This window comes from Panthera leo, chromosome D2, assembly GCF_018350215.1.
Source record: "Panthera leo isolate Ple1 chromosome D2, P.leo_Ple1_pat1.1, whole genome shotgun sequence".
In the NCBI taxonomy this organism is placed as follows: domain Eukaryota; kingdom Metazoa; phylum Chordata; class Mammalia; order Carnivora; family Felidae; genus Panthera; species Panthera leo.
Window position 1 is genome coordinate 8,699,925 of NC_056689.1, and position 27,576 is coordinate 8,727,500.

The following is a 27,576-nucleotide window of genomic DNA, read 5'->3' on the forward strand; positions in this document are numbered from 1 at the left end:
GGCACAGAAGGCAAGCACTGTCCTACAACTCCAGGGAGGGGTGTATAAATCTCTCCGCAAAGTTATTAAGCAATAGCTATCAAATTTTAAAATGTGTATGCATTTTGACTCCCAAGTTTCTCTAACTTTACCCCATGGGTAGTGCACCTGTGTTGTTTGTTGAATCAAGACGAGAAGCAGAGACTTCTTTCCGCTTAGGATGCAGAAAAACGAAAAGAGCATCGCTGCCACCCTTGCAACAGAAATAACGCGGAGCAATCTCGCGTCACTTTATTTAAAAAGAGAGGGGGGGGCGGAGGGGGGGGCACGAGGACTCAGCAAGGCAGGCGAGAGCCCAGATCAAAGCCAGAGGCCCCGCTGCAAATACCACACCGCACCGCCCGGAGTCTCACAAACCTCTCCCCGGCCCCACTCAGCTCTTGCAGACGTTTCCGTTTCTTGGAGCTGGACTCCGCCGGGTCGGGAAGCTGAGACACCATCTACGTTCCATCTCCCGTCCGGTTGCCGCCTTTACAAAAGCCAACTCCTAGCCTCAGAGAGCGCGCAGCTGACGCCCGGAGGGAAGCGCACTGCCGCGCCGCCGGCACTTCCGCGCTCCCGTCCGCGCGCACTCCGCGCCCTCCCGCCTGCACGCGCGCACGCACCCGCGCACTCCGCGCTCCCCCGTCCGCAAGCCCGCGCCCCCGCGCACTCCGCGCCCTCCCGCCCGCACTCCCGCGCCTGCCGGCGCCCTGGAGCGCGCGCTCCGCAGCTGGGGCTCCACTTCTAGAGCGGAAAGCCCGAGGGGACTGCCGCCTGCCGGGACCGTCCACAACCACCACGAGGTGAGGGTTTTCTCCGCTTCTGCTCCCAAACTCCGCGTAGGCCTTGGACTCCGTGGCCCGCGCAGCGCCGGGGCCCTTCCAGGCCGCACGGGCGTCGGGTTTAGGTTGCCCCCGCGAGCCCGGTCCCCGCCGAGGGAAGGGCAGCCCCAGTCCCGGGACGGGGAGGGGAGCCGGCGGACGCGACTCGTCACCGGGTCTGCTGCTTCTGCCCTGGTGCCTTTCTGACCTCGGGGTCTGAGTTCTTCCCTTCCCGGGAGCCACCGACTCCTGCTGGTCCGCCCCGTCGGCTGTTTTGCGCGGATGCCTGAGGCTGTCTCCTTTACCAGCTGACGCGCGGGGCAGGATGCTTCTCACCCGCTTTGGATCCCCAGGCTTCCGCAGCCTGCCCTGCGCCCGATCGGTGAACCTCCGCATTTAGATGAGTTGAGGGACGGGAGGCTAAAACCTTGTTCGAAGTCGTGACTCTGAACACCTCCTCGTTGGATGCCCAGAACATTTTGTAAACTCTGAGTCCGTTTCTTATTCGTAAAACTTAATGGCACCCAATCTTAGGACCGCGGAAAGAGTTCATTGCTTAGCATGAAGAGTTTTGCCAATGTTGATTACTACTACGTGAAGTAGAAGAGGAAATTGAATAAGCGCCCCACTTCCAACAAGTTTAAGAAGGGAGGGAGTTCGGGGGGGGGGGGGTGCCAGAAGAAACAAGAAGGAAAAGGGGGTGCACTGTATGTGGAACAGGAGCGGACCCCACTGGGGACAACGAAAGACTGCTCCTTCCTGGCTAAAACTCAAAATTGCCTAAAGATAAATGTCACCTCTTCAGACACAAGAGCCTCTCTCTGCCAGCTTCCCAGAGACAAAGTTTAAAGGTTAAGTAGACTGGGTTTAGAAGTAAAACTTATCATGGTATCCAGTTGTGTATAAATTCCACCGAGTCTGAGCGAAGCACTTCAGTGGCTGAGTGAACGTCCCTTTGAGATGTCACTGTCACGGCCACATTCCTATTGCCCGAGGCGGTCTCCTCAGCCTCCTTGGGCTGGGCCGGTGTAAACCTCTGCAGCAGAAGCGGATGTGCATTTCACTCTGCCCACGGGCAGGGGGCCGGTAAGCCCAGATCGCCATGGGTCTGGACAGGCTGCTAAGGGGAGGTCTTGCCCAAAATTTTGGTGACGTTGCACCAGAGAAAGGAACAACTAACTACCGAGGGATGATCATACCAGGTTTCCCAGTCAGGACCGTAAAAGACAGCCCAAACCCTGTATTCAAAATCCAAACACAGAGCCAGACGGAGCGCACGCCAAGATACAAAGACAAGTGGGGTGGGGAGAATTGAAGTGGGAGGTGGGAGGTAGTTTGGAGCCATCAGCAGGAAGGGAGGGACTAGCAGGAACTCCTCATCAGGTATCCAGGTGCTTTTGATGCTAAGCCCATCCTCTGGGCTGGACACGTCAGAAGCTGCTAGTATGTGACTACACTGTCGTTCATTCAACAAATATTTATTTAGTGAGCTTCCATTATCTGCCTGGAATAATAACTAGATGCTGGGACACAGAGGTGCAAAAAGTAAGATCAAAACAAGGCCCCTATTTTCATAGGGCTTTTATTTAAATGGGGGAAATCCACATACAATAGATAAATGAGTAAATAATATAATTCAGAAAGTGAACAGAGCTGTAAGGAAAATAAGTGTAATGGGCTAAGAGAGTGACCTAGAACAGAGGGGTCTATTTTAGATGGTTCTGCCTCAGGCACCCTCTGGGGTAGGGCATATTTGAGCCGAGTTACAAGAAAGAGCTAGGCATGCAAAGATTTAGAAGCAGAGCATCCCGAGTAAAAACAACAGGTATAAAAGTCCTTGAACTTGATGTGTTTGAGATAGGAAGAAAAGTCAAAATGTCTAAAATGACAGTGAATGTGGAGGACAGTAGGAGGGAAAAGGTCGGATGGGTAGGCAAGGCCAGGTCCTTTAGGGACTTGTAGGACCTGGCAAGGGCTGGATTAATATCTAAGGGTGTTGGGTAGCCCTTGGGAGATTGTAAGTGGGAGACTTACATGATCCAGTTTACATTTTCAAAAATATACTAGGGCTGTATTGGGGAATCAAGACCAGAAGGAAGCAGGGAGACCAGAGTTTTGCCCCAGCTCAAAGGAAAGGTGATTGTGGTTCAGAGGAGGAAAACAGCAGTGGAAGTGGAGAGAAGTGGATGGATTTGAGATGTGACAGAATTAACAGAACTTCGTACTGGAATGGATGAGGGGTTGGGAGAGGAGGAATAGAGGGATCAAAGATTACTGCTAGGTTATTTGGCCTGTGGAACTAAGAGGTGCCAAACAAGATGGGGAAGACAGGAGGTACAGGATCAAGGCGCCCAGGTTTCTGTATTGCATGTGTGTATTTGAGATGCCAACTGAACTTCTTTTTTTTTTATGTTGATTTATTTTTTGAGAGAGAGAGAGAGAGACAGAGAGAAACAGAACACGAGTGGGGGAGGGACAGAGAGAGAGGAGATACAGAATCCGAAGCAGGCTCCAGGCTCTGAGCTGACAGCACAGAGCCCCACGCCGGGCTCGAACTCACCAACTGCGAGATTATGACCTGAGCCCAAGTCAGCCACCCAACTGACCGAGCCACCCAGGCGCCCCAAGGTGAATTTTAAATACATTGCATGTATCCTGTATTTTAAAGCAAACTATTCTAAAAAAAAAAAAAAAAAAAACAAAAAAAACAAAAAAAACAAAAACAAAACCACCTCCAATTTTTATGGTAAAAAGAGGTAGTTTAACAGTATTGAGCTTTGAGTCAGGCAGAGCTAGGTTTGATTCTGAGCTCAGCCACGTTAGAGCTGAGTAACCTCGGACATGTAATATAAACTCTGTCCCCTACTCCTCATCCACAAAATTGTGAAAATAATAAAATGGCATAAAAATTAAACGTAATTTGTAAGTGCCTGGTGCACTGCTTGGCGTGCAGTAAGCTAGTGATGCATGGCAACTTCAGGTTTCCTTGTTTGTGGAGTTCTCCTCTGATTTCAGACAGTCTATTATAAATAGTGTAACATTTACACCATTGAGCCAAATCTGCAATGAGCCCAGCTCGTGTGTATAAGGTTGTTTTTTTCAAATCCATCTTTATTTGCCATCTAATTTAGTTCTTCACCTTGAATAAAATGGCAGAGATTTTAAGTTAAAGGAGAGCTCTAATCTGGTGTGTGGGAGCTCTTTTATTCCATTAAAGTCTGACAGGCCCAAGTGTCTCCAGTGTCCTGTCTCACACAGGAGCCGCTGGTCATATACAGTTATTTAAATTAATTAAAAGTAAACGAAATTTAAAATCCAGTTCCTCAGGCATCCTAGCCACATTTCAAGTGATCATGGTCACTTGTGGCTAGTGTCCATCATATTGCAGAGCATGGATAAGAACATCTCCATCATGGCAAGAATTTCTGTGGGCAAGCTCTGGCTAGAACCTGTAGTCACTAAAGTGTGGGACCTGTATATTGGTGTGTATGTATATACACGGAGAGTGAGAATAAACATGAAAAAATATATAAAATTGAAATTAATTGCAAATTAACTTAAATGTGTACTAAAGATAATATTAAGTCACTAAGGATTAAATTTAGTTTCTATAAAAGTTGGAAAACTGTTCATGGAATAGTATATTTGGTTGTAAATATGAAATGGTTTTATCTGTCCAATTACTACTACTCGTGCCACTAATCCAGTTCTCTAACTCTTCTGTCACTTTTGGCTAATTAAGGCAGCCCCTTCACAATTCCTAAAGACTTGGTCGATTCACTGTAAAGCCTCAGTCTCTTATTTGATTCAAAGCACTCTTTTGCTATGCAGGACAGGAAAATGAGAAATACTATACTGTAGGGTGGCTGGCAAGGCAGGGGTGCAGTGTTAGCTAGAGTGGTCAGAGATACCCCTCTTGGAAGACCTCACATTTGAGCCAAGACCAGAATCATGAGAGTGAGCAATCCCTAGACCTCTCTTAGGAAGAGTTCAGAGACTGAGGGTGTAAAAAGCAGGTGCAGATGCCCTGAGGATACAGACCTGGCAGAGGAAAGAAACTTTTTTAAAGGCCAGTATGACCGGAGGGCAATGAAGGAGAGGAGATTGTACAAAATGAGGCTATAGAAGTAGACACGGGACAGATGAAGAAAGGCATGGCGACCACGGTTAGGAGTCTGAGTCTGGAGATAAAAATGTATTAACATTGTATAGCTTCACTTCTGCTTCATGTTCCATCTTTCTCGCAGTTATCCCCACCTCTCTCCTACAAGCGTCATTTTCTCCCTTGATACTGGATCATTCCCACGGGCATATCATTAAGTCATTAAAAATTTCATGATTAAAAATGTTTTTGACAGTTCCGCCAACCCCCCTCCAGATGTAGCTCTATTTGTCTATTCCCTTAATAGTAAAATTCCTTGAAAGGAGTGACCTCTATTCCCCGTATCCACTATTCCACCTCCCATTGTCCACCCCCCCCCCCCAACTAGTAATGTTTTCATCCCTACCTTTTTAGTAAAATGCTCATCAGGGTTCCCCACAGCTTTGCTCCAGCCCAGTGATCTCTTCTCTGTCCTCAATCACTCAACCTCTTAGAGTCATTGTACATATCGAACATCCATCTCTCCTTCCTGAAATAAATATTTCTTCCTTAGGCTTCCATAATATCATGGATTTTTTTTCCTTTTTTCCTTTTCCCTTTTTTTAAATCTACTTCACCCATCCCCTCACCTACCTCCCCTCTGGCAACCACCAGTTTGTTCTCTGTATTTAAGAGTCTGGTTTTGGGGGGCACCTGGGTGGCTTAGTCAGTTGAGTGTCCAACGCTTGATATTGCCTTAGATCATGATCTCGCGGTCATGGGATTGAGGCCCACATCAGGCTTCATGCTGATTGGGGAGCCTGCTTGAGATTCTCTGTCGCCTTCTCTCTTTCCCCTTCCCCCACTCGTGCATGTGTTGCTCTCTCTGTCTCTCTCAAAATAAATAAACATTTTAAAAGAGAGTCTTTTTTTTGTTCATTGGTTTCTTAAATTCCACATATGAGTGAAATCGTATGGTATTTGTCTGTCTCTGACTTATTTCACTTAGCATTATACTCTCTAGGTCCACCCATGTTGTTGCAAATGGCAAGATTGCATCCTTTTTTTATGGATGAGTAATATTCCATTGTATATGTATCCACATCTTTATCCATTCATCTATCAATGGACACTTGGGCTGCTTCCATAATTTGGCTAATGTAAATGATGCTGATATATATATATATATATATATATATAATATATATATATATATATTTATATATATATATTATATTATATATATAATATACATTTATTGTTTTGTTTTTTGTTTTATTTTGTTTTTTAGTAGGCTCCATGCCCAGTGCAGAGCCCAATAGCCCAACACAGGGCCTGAACTCACAACCCTGAGATCAAGACCTGAGCTGAGATCAAGAGTTGGACGCTCAACAGACTGAGCCACCAGGTGCCCCCAGAGGGACATCTTTTAGGCCTGTATCAAACATTATCATTTCCCTACTTAAAAATCTCCCTGTAATGGCTTCCCATTAGAATTATTGTAAAATTAATATTCCTTGTCATGGACTGCAAGCCTGCACCTTCTGTTCCTGCTACTGCCATGCCTCACCTTCCACTTAACCCTTCTTCCTTCTGTCCCCTGAACACTCCAAGTCTGTTCCCACATCAGGGCCTTTGCACTTGCTGGTCCCTCAGCCCCAACCAGGGTTTCTCAACCTCAGCATGATTGACATTTTGGGCTGGATAATTCACGGTGACTGGGACCTACCCGTGCATTGCAGGATAGTTAGCAGCATCCCTGGTCTTGACCTACCCAGTGTGACAACCAGATTGTCTCCAGACATTACCAAATGTCTCCCGGGAGCAAAAGCACCCTGGTAGAGAAGCAGTGGCTTAGACCATTCTGCCCTCAGATCTTCTATGACTGCCTCTGTTCCACTGCTGGGATCTGATTATTTCAATTGCCCCTTTTTACAAGGGCTGTTTCTTCACAATCATAACTAAAGTACCTCCCCCCGCCTCCAACCACCACCTCTTAATACCATTACTCTGATTATTTTTTCTTTTTAACACTTATCACCATCTGGAATTATACTTTCCATTTGTTTCCATATTGATTTGTTTCCATGTTTCTTTTCTTTCACCTCCTTTTGTTCCCTCCTCTTCCAGAATGAAATTACCATGAGGAAAGGGCCTTTTTCTAACTTACTCGCTCACTACTATATCTAGGATACAACTAGGATACTGCCTGGCATGTGTGACATGAGGTGGTCAACAAATGTTTTGATGGAAATATTACTGTAGTTCCCATAAACATTTGTACAAATAGGTTTATATTTTACATACAAGAGGGTGGGGATCCCGTGTGCAACAGAAACAGAAATACACACACGTAAGCAGGGAACTTCTCTGTTTGAGAGAAGATTTAAGGAATTTTTTTTTCTGCGAATTTCTTAATTATGGCCAGTAGTAGATGTAGAATGTCTTTCTTGACTGTCTCACCACTACCATCAGCAAAACAAACAAATAAAACTAGGAATATTACTCAGGATTTCATCAGTTGCAGACAGTAGAAACCTAATTCAAACCAGCTTAAACAAAGGAGAGAGAAGCTATGTCTTTAAGTAAACAGAAGTTCAGGGGTAGACAGGGTGATCCAGGCAAGACTCTTTAGTCACTGGCATAAGCCGTCTGTCCTTCCTCCTGTCTGAGCTCTGCTTTCTGCTGTGTTAGATCCCTTCTCAGGTAGGCTGTCCCTAAGTCTGGAAAGATGGCCACTAGCAGCTCCAAGCTTATATTCTACCAGCTTACACTTTTCAGAAGGAAGAGACCTAGTTGCAGTAAAATTATATATATATTAAAATATATATATGAACTAATATATATTAATATATATTTAAATTATATATTAATCATATAGAAGTATTACAATTAATTATATTAATTATAATTACATGTTGCATATATTAATTATACTGATTAATGCTAATTATATATAATACAAATTTTATATATTATTATATTGTATTAATATTAATTACATATAATATTATATATTTGTTTATTCATCTATTATTGAGAGAGAAAGCGAGCACCAGCTGGCGAGGGGCAGAGAGACAGGGAGACGCAGAATCCGAAGCAGGGTCCAGGCTCCAAGCTGTCAGCACAGAGCCCAACGTGGGGCTCGACCTCACCAACTGTGAGATCATGACCTGAAGTCAGATGCTTAACAGACTAAGCTACCTAGGTGCCCCTCAGCAAAATTATATTTTAATTGGACTACCTCTGAGTGAATCACTGGGACCAGGGAACGGCTGGAATATCTTGCGCCTTCCCAGATTGGAGTGAATGGTGGACGGCCCATCTCAAATCACATGGACTGAGAGTAGAGGGAGAGCATGTTCCAGAAAGGAAAACCAAGAGAAGGGATCCTCACCAAGCCAGAGCCACAGATGTCCACAGCACTGGACTGTGTGCACTTCCTGGGTCACTTTCACAGACCTTGGTTGGAAGGCTAAGCTGTAACTGACCAGTGACTTATAACATAAGCTCTCCATGAGCAGAGCTGTGTCTCGCTCAGGGTTACATCCCCAGGGTTATTGACGAGATCTCGCACAGAGAAGGCTGTCCCTAATGAATAAGTATTTCCTAGCCCTTCCTTTCCTCTTCCTCTTCCTAGTTTCTGAGATCATGTTTCCAATGGGCTCTGCAGAGTTACACTGTGCGTTGTACAAAGGGAGCTCAGCAAATATTTATGAAGTGAATATTGAGGGAGCTGATGAGTTAATAATAGGTCTTAGTCTTTATTGTTGCCCACAACCCGAGAGGCCAGAAGGTTGTGGGATTTGACAGCAAAACCTACACATTACCCACCCTCCTTTTGTCCTTTCCCGATCTTTTAAAAAAAAATTTTTTTTTTTAATGTTTATTTATTTTTGAGAGAGAGACAGAATGCAAGTGGGTTAGGGGCAAAGAGAGAGGGAGACACAGAATCCGAAGCAGGCTCCAGGCTCCAAGCTGTCAGCACAGAGCCCAGCGCTGGGCTTGAACTCACAAGCTGTGAGATCATGACCTGAGCCAAAGTCAGAGGCTCAACCGACTGAGCCACCCAGGTGCCCCTCCCCATCTTTCTTGAACTCTCTGCTGCTCTCCTTGTTATCTATCTCAAATCATGCTTTCCTCATCTCTTGGTATACCTGTTCCTGTCTGTTTCTGGGCCTTTCTCTCCCTGGGGTTTCCCACCCCACCCCATCCCGCTCTCCCTCGCTTTCTTCCTTCCTCCTCAAAAATGATACATTGAGGGGCGCCTGGGTGGCGCAGTCGGTTAAGCGTCCGACTTCAGCCAGGTCACGATCTCCCGGTCCGTGAGTTCGAGCCCCGCGTCAGGCTCTGGGCTGATGGCTCGGAGCCTGGAACCTGTTTCCGATTCTGTGTCTCCCTCTCTCTCTGCCCCTCCCCCGTTCATGCTCTGTCTCTCTCTGTCCCAAAAATGAATAAAAAACGTTGAAAAAAAAATTTTAAAAAAAAATGATACATTGATATGGCTTCTGTGTCTCCTCCAGTGAACTTCTTTTTCTTATTTCTCACATATTCTTCTCTCCCTTCCTACTCATAATGCAGAAATGGAATTTTTATATTCGTTACTGTTTATAGATCTATTATTTTTAATTTTCAAGCTGTTAGACAAAACATTTAAATTCCTCTCTGATTGATTGATTGATTGATTGATTTAGAGACAGAGACAGAACACGAGCAGGGGAGGGGCAGAGAGAGAGGGAGACACAGAATTTGAAGCAGGCTCCAGGCTCTGGGCTGTCACCACAGAGCCCAACACAGGGCTCAAATTTGTGAACCACAAGATCATGACCTGAGCCAAAGTCAGATGCTTAACCGACTGAGCCACCCAGGCGTCCCTAAATTTGTCTCTGTAGGGGCGCCTGAGTAGCTCAGTTGGTTGAGTGTCCAACTTCAGCTTAGTCATGATCTCATGATGTGTGAGTTTGGGCCCCATGTCAGGCTCACTGCTGTCAGAGCAGAGCCTGCTTCAGATCCTCTGTCTCTGTCTCTGTCTCTGTCTCTGTCTCTCTGTCCCTCCCCCTCTTATGCCCTCTCTCTCTCTCTCAAAAATAAACATTTAAAAAATCATAATCATAATCATAAATTCCTCTCTGTAAAAATATGCCCAGTACTGACGTGTGGGTGGCTCAGTTGGTTACACATCCGACTCTTGATTTCAGCTCAGGTCATGAGTTTGAGCCCTGCGTTGGGCTCTGCACTAACAGTGCGGAGCCTGCTAGGGATTCTCTCTCCCCTCTCTCTCTGCCCCTCCCTGGCTCTTGCTCTCTCTCAGAAATAAATAAAGTTAAAAAAAAAAAAAAAAATAGGTGGTACCTGGGGGCTAGTGACTGCCAAAAGGAAATTGATACCCTGTGATGCAGAAAACCCTGCTGTCTTTCAGAACTGGCTTTGCAATGAGAATTTAATGAAATATTTCTAGAATGTAACTGGACCCAGAGGAAACCAATATAAAGTTACAGGGGCCCAGTGCTTCAAGTGTAAATTCCAGTAGAAGACTGGTTTGGTTGCTAAGCAGAGAACAGTGTTAGAGGTTTAAACAATGATTCAGTTCTTCAAAAATTTAAAAACGACTTTATCTTTGACAGTGAAATGCCTAAGGACCCCCTGAAGGCCATTCTGTTAGAGTTGGAATGTCACTTTACATGGAATTTACTTAAGGAAGACATTCTGTTTGATGTGGAAAATACAATCGGGCAGCAGCTTGAGTTTCTCACCACAGAATCCAGACTCACTCTTTACAACCTATTGGCCTATGTGAAACACCTAAAAGGGCAAAATGAAGATGCCCTGGCGTGCTTGGAACAAGCAGAAGACATAACCTGGAGAGAACACCCGGACAAAGAAGAAATACGGCGTCTGGTCACTTGGGGAAACTATGCCTGGGTGTACTATCACACGGACCAGCTTAAGGAGGCACAGAGGCATTTAGACAAGATAGGGGCCGTCTGCAAGAAACGGTCCAGTCCTTCTGACTACAAGTTGGAGAGTCCTGAGATTGAATGTGAAAAAGGGTGGGCATTCTTGAAATTTGGAGGAAAGTATTACCAGAAGGCTAAAGCGGCTTTTGAGAAGGCTCTGGAAGCGGAACCTGACAATCCAGAATTCAGCATTGGCTACGCCATCACGGTGTATCGGCTGGATGACGGTAACAGAGGAGGGCCTGCAAGGAGCCTGTCTCTGGGCCCGCTGAGGAAGGCTGTCACCCTGAACCCAGATAACGCCTACATGAAGGTTTTACTGGCGCTGAAGCTTCAAGATGTCCATGCAGAAGCTGAAGGGGAAAGGTACATTGAAGAAATCCTGGACCAGATAGCTTCCCAACCTTACGTCCTTCGTTATGCAGCCAAATTCTACAGGAGAAAAAAATCCTGGGACGAAGCTCTTGGACTTTTGAAAAAGGGCTTGAAGGCGACGCCCACGTCCTCGTTCCTGCATCACCAGATGGGACTCTGCTATAGGGCACAAATGATCCAGGTCAAGAAGGACACGTGCAACAGGCCTAAAGGGGAGGATAAACTGAGAGTCGACAGGCTTATTGCGATGGCTCTCTCTCATTTCAAAGCAGCTGTGGAACGAGACTCCACGTTTGCATTTGCCTACACGGACCTGGCCAACATGTACGCTGAGGGAGGCCAGTATAGCAAGGCTGAAGACGTTTTCCAGAAAGCCCTTCACCTGGAGAACATAACTGATGATCACAGACATCAGATCCACTATTACTATGGCCGCTTTCAGGAATTTCACTGTAAATCAGAAAGTACTGCCATCCACCATTATGTAGAGGCCTTGAAGCTTAGAGACCGGTCACTCCTCCGGACCAAACTAACAAGTGCTCTGAAGAAACTGGCTGTCAAGAGACTTAGTCACGATGCTTCAGATGTGCAGAGTTTATGTGCCCTGGGGTTTGTTTATAAGCTGGAGGGAGAAAAGAGGCAAGCTGCTGAGTTCTATGCTCGGGCCCAGAGGATAGACCCAGAAAATGCAGAGTCCCTTGCTGCTCTCTGTGAGCTCAGACTTTGTATTTAAATACACACTCTAGGAAATTACTTTGAAGATTTTCTCCTCATTGTGGGTTCAAGTATTCTTGTTCATTGTTTTAATCTATTGTTAATTATGGAGCTGATTTTTATTGAATGTTTACTGTGTAGCAGGCATCATGCTAAATATGAATCTTTCACTGTTTTTTTTCTAATGAAAATAGTGTAATCCATTTGGCAACAAAAACATTCCAGATGTTGTTACCTTTCAAAAATGGGAGGGCTATTATGACTTTACACCTCGATCTCTGCTATTTATAATAATTTTCTGATAAATTTCTTGTCAAATTTCACATATTGCTCACTTAGGCAACAAGCATAATCTTGCCGTAAGCCTTTGACCCCTAGGTCAAGAACGGACTTCCGGCAAAATGGAAAATTCTATTAGTTAAGCTCTTAACTGTGTAGCTTGCCAAAGATGGATCCTATCCAGTTCTGACTCTGAGGAAGGTATTTAACCATTAGCCCGCTAGTCACTTAAAGAATCCTTTTTGTTGAAAGAAAAAGTTCTTAACAGTAAAAAGTCTGCTGTCTGTGATGACCTCAATGAAAGGAGAAAAAAACTAGAACAGGGGAAAAAATATTTCTTTAAATACAGAATTCCAAAATGTTCATTACGCAATTAGAAATAGTTGTGAGGAAAAAAGTAAACAATGGAAAATCCTTAGTCTCGAGTTTCTCCGGTCTTTCAACTGGAAAGTAAACCTTATCTAAATGGAATTAACTTCATTCCAACTAAAATTGCAGAATTTTTAGGTTAAAATCATTGTACAGATTGAGGAATTGTGGGAGAAATGATAATTAAATGGATACATAGATATCCCCATTCTACATCCATAGATTGCCAAGTTTTGGTGATTAAGTTTTGGGTCTGGGCTGGGTGGTTCTTGTTCCCCCAGTTTCCGGCCTGTGGTTAACTGTTCAAGCATTCCAAAGTTACTTCTGTGTGGCTCTTTCTTTTGCCTGAAGTTTTCAGATTGACATGTTTTCCTGTAGATCGTCCAGGAGTAGTTAAGCCCTGCTTTCTGTTTGAATGTCCACCTCGAAGGGTCTACTACTCAAGGACTCTGACCCCAGGGATGCTTTTTACAACAGGATGCTACTGAAAGTGGCTTCTTTTATGTTGTTTCTTTGATTATCATACACAATTGTGTCTACCACCAGTGTTAGTGGAAAAGCGTGCCGTGCGATTTGATTCTCCATACTGCCACTGCCTTAAGACTGCCATGAATTTGTGTGTTATTTCTACTCGTTACTATTTTTATTTTTTTAATTAAATTTTCTGTTATGGTTTTGATGGGTTTGATTATTATAAAAGTGGTGAATTCTCACTGTAAAATTTCAAATAAACAGAAGCATATGAATTTACAAGTAAGAGCACTTCCCTCACTCTAACCCAGTTCCACACCCCCATGGTAACCTGTTAACAATTTAATATGTATCCTTCCAGATATTTTTCTATGCATATTCAGACACGCATCCACACTGCAGTGTATTTCGCGAATTAAATTTTTTTAAATGTTTGTTTTACTTAAGTCTCTGCTGTGTTTATTTTGCTCATTTCATATGTTTATTCAGGAAGGAAGAACAGGGAAGGGAAGGATCTTTACTCAGGTATTTCAGAAATTCAGGACTGAAGTCCTAACCTGTCAGAAGAAGCATTTGTCACACTTTGCATCAAATATTTTGCAGCAAGTCATTTTCTCTCACTGGGAATAATGTTGTAATCAAGCTTATGTTCCCAAGTAGGGACTCCACATGCAATTAAATACAATTATGATATCAAAATAACAGTAAGTATCTGTATTTAAATATTAGACTTTAATGTCTATTAAATGACTTTAAAATTTACTAGATATTAGAACCTTGAAGAATTGGCTCACGTGATTACAGAGGCTGAGGACCATAATCATGGGTCACTGTCCATAAGCTGCAGACCCAGGAGAGCCAATGCTATAATTCCAGTCTGGGCCAAAGGCCTGAGAGCTGGAGGAACAATGCCATAGGCTGAGGTCCAAGTCTGAGGGCCCGAGAACCAGGAAGGCCGATGTACAGGCTCCAGTCTAAGGGGAGGAGAAGACACATGTCCAGCTCACACAGCCAGGCAGACAATTCACACTCCCTCTGCCTTCTTGTTGTACTCAGACCCTCACCAGACCGGGTGGTGCCCAGCCAACACTGGGGAAGACAGTCTGCTTTACCCCTGCCTCCTGAGTCAGATGCTGGTCACAGACACACCCAGAACTGATGTTAGACTCGAAGTCTGGGCCTCCCACAGCCCGGGCAGATTGACACACAAACTTAACCTGTAACTGCATCCCAGGACGCGGTGCCTGGCAGGTGCACATCGCAGTGACCGTGTCTATTTTCTCCACAGTGAGGTCAACAAGAATTCTCTGGAAAAAATCCTCCCACAGCTGAAATGCCATTTCACATGGAACTTACTTAAAAAAGATGGTGTCTCGCGTGATCTAGAAGACAGAGTGTGTAACCAGATTGAATTCGTAAACGCTGAGTTCAAAGCTACAATGTACAACTTTTTGGCCTACATAAAACACTTAAATGGTCACAACGAGGCCGCCCTGGAGTGCCTACAGCAAGCTGAGGAGCTGGTCCAGCGAGAACACTCTGATCGAGCAGAAATCAGAAGGCTGGTCACCTGGGGAAACTATGCCTGGGTCTACTATCACCTGGGCAGACTCACAGATGCTCAGATCTATGTGGACAAGGTGAAACAAGTATGCGGGAAGCTTCCAAATCAGTACAGTACTGAGTGGCCGCTGGGTTCTTCAGTGACCAAAGCTGCCAGGGTCCTCTGCAGAGCAGGTCACTGGGAACTGTGGATGCCACCCCAGTGTGTTGACACTGGTGGCTCCCGCTCGTCCTTGTTCCCAGCCATCTGCGTAGGTCCCAGCTTCCCAGGCTCTGGGTGGGGCAGAACCAAAGCAGGCCCTTTGCCCGGAGCCACAAAAGGGCTCAGAAACCCAGTGTTCACTTGGCTCTTCCTTTCCCAGCTAGAACCCTTTGTGGCTGGAAGTTGCCTCTTGGCACTGGGCCGCGCCAGCTGGCATGGGCAGGATCAGGGGCAGAAGGAAGCTGTCCTCCTTCTGTTTTTGAAGTTATTCTCAGGGTTTTTGTTCCACTGTTGCTGAAGTTTGTCAAGTGGGCTCCTGAGCTCTCCCGGAGCTGTTTTGTTCATGGATAGGTGTCTTGATGTTGAGCTTAAATGGGGGAGGCGGCATCTCCTACCTCACCATCTTGGTGACATCACTCTCCAACAGAGTTTTGTGTTTCATTTTCAAATAACTCCTAATCAGCTACAAGACTGTCTGACTCATAACTGATTGATAAATATATTTAGAACTTGCTTATTTTTTTTTTTCCATCTTACAACAGCCCTGTAAACTAGTTACTGCTGTCATTCACTTTTTAGTGAGGGAGAAACCAAGGATTTCAGTGGTCAAGTCACCTGTCTAGACTCACAAATGTGTTGAGCGGTAGAGACTGGCCGTGTATGCAGACCAGACTGACTCCAAAGTCCATGCTCTTCAACAGTGTTTCACTACACTGCTCCTATCGGACAGCCTTTAACAATCCTCCTCAGTCACATTCATGGGCCTTGTATCCTGGCATATGCAGCTGAGGAAGAGACCTTCTGGAAGCAAGGCCCATAGAGTGTACTGCATATAGGGAGCTTTCCTCACAGAAAGTAACAAAGGCGATCCCAGCTCATCCTCTGCACCATGCCATTCCTCCTCCTCTCCCCACACCCTTCCCTCCACCTTGAAAACCATGGACATCTGGCACAGCCTATCCTCAAGGGCCTTTCTTTGAAGGCAAGTCCCCAGCAGGCTCAAAACTACACACATTAATACACCCACTTGAGAAAGCATTTGGAGAAATCTTGAACCCTACCCATTGCAATCCAATTACAACTCTTTGTCCCTCTGACTACCAAGTTCCACAGAACCCAAAGGGCACAAACTGCCTTTCCAGTTCTCTGTCTAGAACCAGGTCTCCCAAGGATAAGAGCTGGAGCCTCACGCCTCAGCCCCCTCTGGAGTCTGGAGACAACACAGAAGTGCACGTGCACAGAGCCACGAGCTATGCCTTCCCTTCCCTGGGTCATCAGACGTCATTACTTACAGTTCTGGACTCGGTGCCCATTAGCCTCTATGGCCCTTCCTTTAGAGCTGCCCCAAACAATCTCTTCTCCCAGGAGGTGCTGTTTCTACAATCTCTAAGGAGAGGGTTTAGAAGTGGGCTTTAATCACAGCCTGTGTCTATACTGACATAAAACTACCACAAATAAATGTATATCACAAATATATCCATATCATTTATGATCATAAAATATTTAAGAAAAACTAAAAACAGAGGCCAACAATTTAAAAATGTCATATCCATGATCATCAAAACCTCTTAGATTGCAAAACAGGTTTCTTTGGGAAAATTACACAAACATTAAAAAAAACGGAAAAATTGTAAAAAGAAATATAATCCAAAAGAACACCCCCTCCTCTCAGAGTTAACTCTAAGTGCAAACTCTGACATTTTTATAAAGAGCATGATGCTTTGTGACTATCTCTTTACTGAATAGTACACAGTGAAGATCTTTATTTATTAGTAAATATATTTTAACAATATAAAATCCCTCCCTTACGTCCATGATAATAGCCAAGAGGTTTACATGTTCAAAGAAAGAAAAGATATAGGTATAAATAAGAAATGTGCAGTCTATATGAAGGAAACTATTGAATTTTAGTGCATAATAGTTTAACAGATTTTATGTTTACTGCCCATATTGTAATGAATACATACTTGTGTGTAATTGTATTTGTATGTATTCCTAATTGAAATATAAAATTTAAACTATAAAAGTTCAAAAATCATGTTTCATAATTTTAATGTTGAGAATGCATGACACCAGCTGCAGACAAAATTTATTTAAAAGTTTGAACTTGGGGGCGCCTGGGTGGCGCAGTCGGTTAAGCGTCCGACTTCAGCCAGGTCACGATCTCGCGGTCTGTGAGTTCGAGCCCCGCGTCAGGCTCTGGGCTGATGGCTCGGAGCCTGGAGCCTGCTTCCGATTCTGTGTCTCCCTCTCTCTCTGCCCCTCCCCCGTTCATGCTCTGTCTCTCTGTCCCAAAAATAAATTAAAAAGTTGAAAAAATAAAAAAAAATAAATAAATAAAAATAAAAAATAAAAGTTTGAACTTACGAAATCTTGATCTCAATAATCTTTCTGTAGACAAATTTTAGAGGGCACTCCAAAAAAAATGAGAAGGGTATCATATTAATGTGGAATAATATATTATAAAATGAAAAAAGTCAGTATGTATAGTTCTCATTGTTGCTGTAAACAGAGATAAAAGATATTATTACAAAGAGCACATAAATCAAGAAACTATTGTACTACTCTTTTATGACCGTTACAGAGTAAGCACCTCAATTAAAACGAGGCCTAGGAACCAAAGGCACTTCAGGTCCTACTGATACCAGTGCCCTGAGCCCTTGGGGAGGGGGGCAGTGGGGGAAGGGTGAGCAGTCAATGGCCAAATCATTCCTCTTACTCCCCCTGCTGGCTTCCCCGTGCTGCTAGGAGGTATGAGTAAGGCCTTTGAGCTCTACTCCGGAGGATCTCTGGGCCCTGGTGTCCAGGAGCACAAGACCTCTCCCCCAAACTCAATTACTGACCACCTTCCCCACATATGGCTGCCCCGGGAACCCCAAAATATAGACCCTGGGTCCATCCGCCGCTTATCTTTTTGCACAGACCCAGCCCAATGCAAAACAGTAAAACTAGAAATTTGCAAAACAAATAATTTTTTTATGGTTCATAAAAAGTGTCCTTATAGCTAAGGACATGAGCCAACACAAAGAAAGAAATTGAAGATGATAAGTCAATAAATAGTATTAAATTGCTCAATGTCTCTAGAAAACCTTATATCATATAAGGCTGGGAAGAATCGTAAAAGAATAGGATCCATGGTGGGAATAGGTTTAGAAAACGCACATTTTCAAACTTTGGATGGATCTGAAATTCATACAGCCTTTCTGGAGTCAGTTTCATCAGCACTGAAAATGAACTTACCTTTTAATCCAGAAATTACACTCTTAGAAAGAAATTCAAAGAAGAAAACCTGGAGGAATGTAGAACGGTATATGCCCCAAGGTGCTCCTCCACAGGTTATTTATAATAAAAATACTGGAAACCACCTAAGCGAGTATCAATAGATTGTAGGTAAAACGGTACTGATCCGTAAGACAGAATCCTAGGCAGTCATTAAACATGATCACATAAAGGCAGAAAAACATGGAAAAATGTTACTCACATACTGTGAAATGAAATGTTATATATAATATATATGTTATCCTAGTAATTGTGAGAGACAGAGAGAGAGAGAGAGAGAGAGAGAGAGAGTGTGTGCGTGCATATTTCCTAAAAGAACACTGAAATAGAAGAAAGCAAACCAAACACCAGAGACAAAGCCACAACCCACCTATGGATGACAAGAGAGTGGTATTATTTTTTCACTAATTTTCCCATATAAGTAAAATTGAAGAACACGTTTCAGAGAATGTAAGTCTGTGACTCCTGTGGTATATGAAAGTCATTTTATTTATGTTTTCTGAGCATACTATTTTTCTCATTACCTACTAAACTAACAGCATGCTATTTCCATGGTATTTGCTCTTCTAAAGTTACTGTGGTTCAGATGTTTTTCATCACAACCACTAACATCAGCAGTTTTAAAACTTTTGGATACATTTTATAGGAATTTTAAAATGTTTTAAACTATAATAATATAGAATATCTGCACAAATCACCAAATCATATGCAAAAAAGACTCCAAAAAACATAAATAATAGTTGTTCATCCATAGGCTATTAAAAATTACATGGTTTATTTCTCTTTAGGAGCAATTACAAAATACAGCTTGCAAATCGCTGGGCATGACAGCTTTAAAGTTGTCTAATTCCAGGCAACAACGTATTATTTGGAAACGGCATATACACTTTTGCTTGCAATGTAGGATTTTAGTATTTTGACAGTGTTTCTGATTTGCAAAAGTCAAATGCCCTTCAGATTCTGGTTTATTATAAATTCTGTGTAGGTAAACAAACATGGATTACAATGCATGGAAAAAGTCCTAGGATACATGCTGGACTGAAAAATGATAGTTATTTTAGGAGAGGCAACTATTTAGGAGAGGATGGGGGTGAAGGCTACTCATCTGTTACATTCCAAAGAATACTCACGCCCTTTCCCCCCAACATGGGCAGATGGTAAGGACCATCAGCATAGGAGCGCCCAGTCACAGGAAGACTAAGGAAGTCCCACAACTCATGGACACTAGACACGGCTGCCATGCTTCTCCAAGTTCCTTTTCTAGTTTAAAGAATGTGGTCAGAGACCCAATAGAGCAGGATACATCTTCACTAGGGGCTGGAGTTCAAGTAGTTTTTTTGTTTTTGTTTTTGTTTTTAGTGTTTATTTATACTTGAGGGGGGGGGGGACAGAGCATGAGTGGGGGAGAGGCAGAGAGAGAGGGGTGAGGAGACACAGAATCTGAAGCAGGTTCCAGGCTCTGAGCTGTGAGCAAAGAGCCCGACGCGGGGCTCAAAGTCCCAAACTGAGAGATCATGCAGACAACCGACTGAGCCACCCAGGCGCCCCAGAGTTCAAACAATTCTAACCTCCCCTCCTATTCTCTAAGGACTTTGGGGGGTTAGACCAGTGAGAGTTTTTGGCCAGTGTGTCACTACAAGCCAAGATGAAAATGTAGTTCTTCACATGGGGAGAACTACCCCCATTTTGTAGATGAGGAAACTGAATGTCAGTTTGAGTGTCAAACATCCCAACCACACACGGCGGAAGGCGCAAGACATCAACCATCACTTTTCCACCTCCCCAAGTATCTGAGGGGACCTTGCTCCTAAAGTGGTGTCTAAGAGTAGATATTGGTCCTCGTTGTCTGGAAGGGAAGCCTGGGGATGTAGAATCTGAAAGGAGGGGCAGGCGGGGAAAAGGGAGGAGGCTGGGATCCCGTAGAGTCCGGTCCCTGAGTGGCAGATGAAGATCCAGCGGAAATAACAGGAATGGGAACAGGATAAGCCCTCCTCACAAAGAGGCAGAGGCGGGTAGCGCAAGGGCACAGCTACAGCTGCAGCTTCCGACTGGAGCCACAAGCAGGGTGGCTGAGGGCATCTAGGACGCCATGGGTTGAACCTTTCCAGAGGCTACAGCTCTACCTTTCCTTGCCAAGTACAGGCTGGACATGAAGTGATAGGGCACACCAGGCAAGGGGAGGCCAAGTTCAACACAGAAAATGGGCCCAATTCCCAAAAGACAAGTTCTTGGGAGTTTATCAGAAAACAATTTCCAGGCACTGGAAATGTAAATTGCTTACTCATTTCAGAAAACCACACCTGTGACCCAGGAATTCCTTTTCTGAGTTTGCACTTGAGCACTGGCTTTCAAGCTCTGGGAGATGACCCATTCGTTGGCTGTGGAATCGGTTTAGCATACAGCAACAAGTCTTTCTTTTAACAGAATGCAGTACAATACAAAATAAGACATCAGAATATATCACACGTAATTAGGGTGTTGTTTCAGGAAACAAAATTACAGGTATGTAAAACTGTTGGTTACACATGCACATGTATTACACACATACACGCAGCACACTCTCCCTCCCTCCAGATGACCAAATGGTTCACTCCCTCCGCTGCAGCCGTCCAAGTGAGGTCAGTCCCTCTCCACGCGATGTAGAATCAAACCATGTTTCTGACAACTTTTCCTATTTTTATTTTACTTTACAGCACTATCCCCATCAGGTTCTCCCGGGCGGACGTGTTTTCTTGATAGGACTTCTGGCAGCAACAAGGACATAAACTATCTGGTTACGGGGACTTGTCAAAAATATTCTAGGATGGGTTCTCATTGGCCTATTTTGTAACAAGTGACCATTCCTGGATCAATACAAATGTGGGGCCAGGAAGAGATGGTATCATCTGTGATAAATGTCAACTCACACATTCACAAGGACAGGTTATATTACTTGGAAGAATATAGAAAAGTTGCCTTGAGCAGACAAAAAGCAATAGTCACTACACACAATATATAGCACATGCTCAAAATGCCATTATCAAGCTGACGAGGAAAAGGGTGAATTGATCAAAAAATGCAGGGACAACTGGCTACTGATTTGGAAGAATACAGAGCTGCGTATCTCACAACACATATAACGAGAAACACCACAGAGAGATGTATGAAGAAAGCAATTCAACATACTACCTGCTTCATGCATGTCAACAGAGACACCTGCCACAGTGCTCAGTTCCAAAGGGAATTTACTTATGACACAAAAGCACAATGGAGCAGAAATATGGAACTTTCAACTAGTAGAGTAAGTTTATTTCTAATACGGAGACTTTACATAGGAATTTACAGAAATGAAAACACACTGAGCAGCTCATCAGCCGTTAGCTCCTCCCAGACCTGCTGTCCCCTTTCTCTGCGCCCACCTCAGCTAACCCGCACGTAGCACCAGGCCGGGTACTCCAAAGGGAGGCACCAGCAATTCAGTGCCACAATTCTGGTAGTGACAGCGTCCCCTAGGAGATGGTCTCTCCTCCGTGAGAGCAGCTCTTAATGGGCTCTGGTGACACCTGTCTCCATCCTTTGCCCCTTTAGCATTTAGACTGGTCATGGCTTCTCAGTGATGCCAGCCCCTAGGCGCTTCAGTATTCCTTGTTTCTGGCCCAAACCGCTGTGAGAAGTCTGCCATCAGAATCTTAGTTGGGGTAGCATTCTGGTTTTCATCAGAACCAAGGCTGACACAAAGAGCTATCCCTGTATTAGCCTGTCAAAAGAAATCATTCTTCCCCCAAATCACTGTATAGAACATAAACACTTAGAACTAAGTACGTGTCGGTACCAGCTGGAATGCTTCAGCTCTAAGTGACAGACAGCCCTAAGGATCAATAAGAAACCATTACTACTGCAGTAATGTAAAGTCCTAGCAGAAAACAGGTCCAGATGGAGTTGTGCAGCTCTATGACGTCACCTCTGAGCCAGGCTTTTTCCATTTTGTCTATTGTTCTCTTCAGGCTATTGCCCTTCAGGGCCACAAGCTACAATTTGGTACAACATGCAAACATGAAAAAATCCAGCATAAGAGAGACAATCTCTCCTTGTGTCTTCTCATGTCATGACAGTATTTGATCACTGAGATCTTTCCCAGAAGTACCGCAGAATATTTTCCAAACATCTCACTGCTCACGTGTCCATCCCAACAAAATCATTAGAATAGCATCTCCATGATTAACTTAAGCTGGATTTACTCCTAAATTGCCTGGGGGTGGGGGGATGGGGGATGGGAAGAGAAACAAAACAGAGCCCAGCAAGTAAGAAGTAGAGAATGGGTGCTGGGTGGGCAATGTCCTTGGAACTGCGATCAGTGTGTTCCAAGGAGGCACAGGAAACAGGACAAAGGAGGAAGAGACAGTATATGACATCCTATTATTTTAAATACAATTACATAGTTCCAGTTCCTGGGTCACATACAACGTATCATGCCTAAGTAGATACCACAACCGAATACCAAGAGAATGAAAGTGGCATTCTAGCGCATAGCACTACTTTCATTTGTGGAGAGTAGGGAGTATTCCTGTTCATAACTGATGGTGACCTGTGCAAAATTCATGGGATACCATTGTTCTTAACAGCTCTTACGTTACAGACTGACCCAGAGGCAGCTGAAAAAACTCAGAAAAATACTATCTGGCTTCTTTTGGGAAGTAGTAGTTCAGTAACAACAGCCCTACTCACTCATCCTATACGCCAGCAATGTCACAGAAGAGGGTGGTGATGCGGTGGTGACACAGCACAGACTGGCCAAAGTACGAAGAGGCTCTGGTAGTATTTACAATGAAGACTGATGTAAAGGTAGTTAAAAAAAAAACCTCACAAAAACAGATTTGGGGATATTTATTGACGCAGTTCAGTGATAATGGCCACAGCCATTTATTTATGGCGGGAAATGGGACAGGGGGTAGGGTATATAGTTTGTACTTTAAATTTTCCAAATATATTTTCATATATACACAGCGGTGTGCCGGTAAATATTTGACAACAGGCTGTCTGAGAAAATAAAAAAATAAAAACCCCGGTTTGTAGGGTTTGCCAATTTGCAGGGTGTAAACACTCCCACTGAAGCCAAGCTACCCTCATGACTGAGTACAGAGGTGGGAAGGGACGGGCGGAAGCACGTGTTGTATGGTATTGTCACCATGCAGACTCGATACTGTGAGTGACCTAAAGAACAAGGCTAATAGCAAAATATTATAAAATAATTAGGAAGCAAGGAGTGCTGAGTATTTATTACCTTTGTTTTTAATATAATTTAATTTTTAAATAATGATTATGTTCTGAGAACTGGCTCACAAAATTCCTGGGAATTTAACCATCAGCAGTACTTGCAAGCTATTACGGGCTTACTCGAACACACTACTGCATCTGTGTGGGTATGTGTGCATAAGTATATTTACAGCTACATATATACATCTATATTTATGTCAACCCGTAGACACTGGTGGTATTTAGTGTGGGAAACATTAATACAGACCATAAGTCATTTAATGAAGGGACAATTTCTCCACAAGTTCGTTGGACTCCAATTTGCAAATCAAGCGTACATCCAATTCCTGTTATATTGCTACACCCACATTGGGCCTGCAATCGTCAGAGACTCCTCACATAAATGTTTAATGCTGCTGTGATTGAACTTTTTTTAAGCTTCAGATTCCACTGTGAGTCTGGGTATGAATGAATAATACCATCCACTGTATTTACAATAAAATTTGGTATCACATCCGGAATACGACACAACATAAATTCTAGACAAAGATTTTTACATTACTTAAGTGAATAAACTTCCCCTCAATATAAATTTTCTGATGAAAAGTTTCAGTTTTTGAGAGCTTTCACATATTCAAAATATCTGTAAGATTTCATTCTAGTATTAATTATTTGAAGTACAACAAGATGTCGCTTTCTAGTAACATGAGGCATTCTCTGGGTCTCGTTCATCTCATTTTCAAAAATGGTGTAAGACTTTGAAAGGGTGGGTGGAGACTTCTGGACATCAGGATGTTGAAAGAGCTTTCACCCTCGTGTGAATTCTCTGATGTTTCGTCAGTACTGACCTCTGACTAAAGGTTTTCCCACATCCGTTACACTCATAGGGTTTCTCTCCTGTGTGAGTTCTCTGATGTTTAGTGAGAGCTGATTTTTCACAGAAGGTTTTCCCACACTCATTACATTTATAGGGTTTCTCCCCTGTGTGAGTTCTTTGATGTACAATGAGGTTTGACTTCACACAGAAGGATTTCCCACATTCATTACATATAAAGGGTTTCTCTCCTGTGTGTGTTCTCTGATGTACAGTTAGGGCTGACCTGTGGCAGAAGGATTTCCCACACGTATTACATTCATACGGTTTTTCCCCGGTGTGCGTTCTCTGATGTTCCGTGAGGTTTGACTTTACGCAGAACGTTTTTCCACACTGCTTACATGCGTAGGGTTTTTCTCCTGTATGTGTTCGCTGATGGTTGGTAAGGTGTGGTTTCTGACAAAACGATTTCCCACATTCAGTACATTCATAGGGTTTCTCTCCTGTGTGTGTTCTTTGATGCTGAGTGAGGTTTGACTTCTCCCAGAATGTTTTCCCACATTCACCACATTCGAAGGTTTTTTCTCCTGAGTGAGCTCTTCGAAGTTGGGTGAGATGGGACTTCTTGCTGAAGTTATTCCTATTTTCATGGTGCTCATAAGGTTTTTTGCCCATGTGTACTATCTGATGTTTAAAGAGGGCTGACTTTTCCCACGTTTTATGACTCACTTTATATTCGTGGGGAATCTTTCTTGCATAGGTTCCCTGATGGATAATGAAAGTTGAGTCATCACAGAAGGTTTGCCCATATCCGTCATATTCATAAGGAGTCTCCCCTGTAAGAGTTCTCTGGTGTCCCAATCTTAAATCGGTATAGAAGGACTTCCCACAAAGACTGCATTCATATGGCTCCATCTCCAAATGAGTTCTCTGAGATAAACTGAGTTCTAAACTGTGGATGAAGGTTCTTCCACATGCATTGTATTTACAGAGCGTCTCTCCTATCTGTATTTTCTTGTTTGTGAAAAATGCCGCTTCCTCGTGGAAGGCTTGTCCATTTTCATTATACTCAGAAGGCTGATCAAAAATTGGCTGACTGAGATCGTGACTATGATGGAGCACATTCCTTTTTTGATTATATTTATAAGATTTCCCTCCAGGAGGAGTTTTCTCATGCCTGATGTCAAGGAGCAATTTCTCATATACATTAAACTCATCAGGCTTCTTTCCAGAATAGCTCTTTCTACTGATAATTAAGCCTGAAATATTTTTCAAACTCATTTCACACGAGTCACATATCTTATATGGAAAATTTCTTGAAGGAACAGAATCTGTGCCCAGATTGAAAGTTTTTCTTACTCTAGCACCACTATCTATATTTAATGTTTTGTTGGCGGTAAAAGCAAGTTGCCAAAAATGTTCGTCTTCATTGTCCTGGCTGCTCTCTATCAGGTCATCAACTTTCCAGTCTTCTAGAAATGAGAAAAATAACCACATCTTATGAATCCTAGTACATTTCTAATGGAAACGAACTCACACAAACGCCCTTTTATCTAGTTGATGCTTTTGTCTTGGGCTCGGTTTCCTGGTGTGAACTAAATCCAAGCATACGTTTTTTATCCTTCTGCTTTCACTGGAAAATAAAGACACGCGACAGTGGAAACAGGGAAGGAACCTGGCAATGACATTTAACATTTTATTATTTTTTAATTGTTTTTTAAGTTTTATTTATTTTGAGAAAGCGAGTGAACAAGCAAGCATGAGCAGCGGAGGGGCAGAGAGAGAGAGGGGGAGAGAGAATCCCAAGCAGGCTCTGCACTGACAGTGCAGAACCCGATGCATGGCTCAAACTCACAAACCGTGAGATCATGACCTGAGCCGAAATCAGGAGTTGGACGCTTAACCGACTAAGCCGCCCAGGTGCCCTGACATTTAACATTTTAAACACGTAACCTTCAAAACTGGACAGGAAAGGGTGAAAATTCAAAGCACAGGGAGCCAGGAGTGGCTGATTCAGGGGAACTCAGAGAATGGGGTCAGCCCGACAGAGACACTGAACACTGCATAAAGTGACAGTGGAGATTAGCGGACAGGGCTTTCAGAGGATGAACTATGTTTGGTGGAGACAGAACAGTCCAGTTCTAAATCCCCTCAGATACAGATTTCCGGGGCAGGATTCCTGCCGGAGCATATCTTCTATCGATGCACCAACACCAACTTCCTCAGGTTCTACCAGGAGGTCCTACAGCCCAGAATCTTGTTTTTCTTTTGACTTATTTCACAAGAAATAATTATTTAAAAAAAAAAAAAAAAGCTGTAAGAAGCAGGCTGGAAGTGAAATAAACTCAAGACACGGTGAGCAAGGGCTGGAGATTTTCTGAGAGGTGTCCATTTAGGAAGCAGGAAGTGTAGAGAATTGGATGAGTTCAACAAGGGAGGGGTTTTTGTTTTGTTTTGTTTTTTAGTAACAAATAAACTACAAATAGACTGTTTGAGAAACACGGCCGAGGAAGAGTTCAGAGGCAGATCATGGCTGATGTCCTCACATCCTCACAGCCCGACCTCGAACTACGGTAGGATCCTCGCCTGTGTGCGTGTGGCCATTCCTTTTCCCCTCCGTTTGATAGATCAGCATCAGAAGACATTTCTGAAAGCACCTATTTCCTCATGTTTTGAAGGACACTGCTTCGCCTCAGACTCTCATTCTCTACCTAGCTGTGATTCACAACACCACAAATATCCAGCAGGAAATACAAAACAGATGAGGGGCGGGCCATCTCTGCAAAGGAACAGGTTCATTTTGTTTTCTCACAGCTGTTCATGAATCTGTCCTGACCGGCACGTCACTCGATTACTCACCCCAGTCTGCTGGCTTACTTCTCCCCAAAACATTCTGTTTCTGAGGCAATGCTGATCTTTAAGTCTGCTTTATATCTAAGTTTATCTTTCACATCAAGGTTTTCTGCCTTTACACCTGGCCTCATCTGTGGCTTTTACCTACTTGTGAGACTTCCTTATGGAAGGATCACTCCTCTCTCTACACGGTTCTGAGACCTTCCGCAAACTTTATCTTACAAATTCTTGGCTGTGCTTCACTGCTGCTACCCAATGCAACGATGTTCATTCGTGTGAAAAAAAGTCTAATGCCGTCCTGAGCCCACTGCTCCAAGGACCGACTGATAACAGTTACTACACTGCAGAAACAAATTAAAAGTAAGTGTGCAGGCCGCCCTGTCCCAAGTCCATTAACAGGATTTCTGTGCAGCTCCAGCTGGGCCTCTCATAAGCCGCTCACTCCCAGAGACACACCTTTCACCTGGCCAGCTGCGCTCCAGCCCCCTTCTTCCTGGAACCTGGACATCTTCCAGGAAATGCTGCTTTCTTTAATTGAAAACAAC

At 43.7% G+C, this 27,576-nt stretch overlaps 2 protein-coding genes across 5 annotated transcripts in view; one reads left to right on the plus strand and one right to left on the minus strand.

Annotated features, from left to right (window-relative positions):
- Positions 1–1,335: 1,335 nt before the first annotated feature.
- Positions 1,336–12,304, plus strand: LOC122201678 (interferon-induced protein with tetratricopeptide repeats 5-like). The gene is given in 3 exon segments (XM_042907564.1): positions 1,336–1,867; positions 1,869–1,928; positions 10,548–12,304. Coding segments are annotated over 3 exon segments (1,566 nt in total). The 5' UTR covers positions 1,336–1,802; the 3' UTR covers positions 11,989–12,304.
- Positions 12,305–19,634: 7,330 nt separating this feature from the next.
- The window catches only part of ZNF248 (zinc finger protein 248), a 23,450-nt gene continuing 15,508 nt past the window's right edge, over positions 19,635–27,576 (minus strand). For all 4 annotated transcript variants that reach the window (XM_042907563.1, XM_042907561.1, XM_042907560.1 and 1 more), the window contains one exon: positions 19,635–25,650. In XM_042907563.1, coding sequence (XP_042763497.1) covers positions 24,152–25,650 — 1,499 coding nt within the window. In that variant the 3' untranslated portion in view covers positions 19,635–24,151. The remainder of the gene's footprint in view (positions 25,651–27,576) is intronic.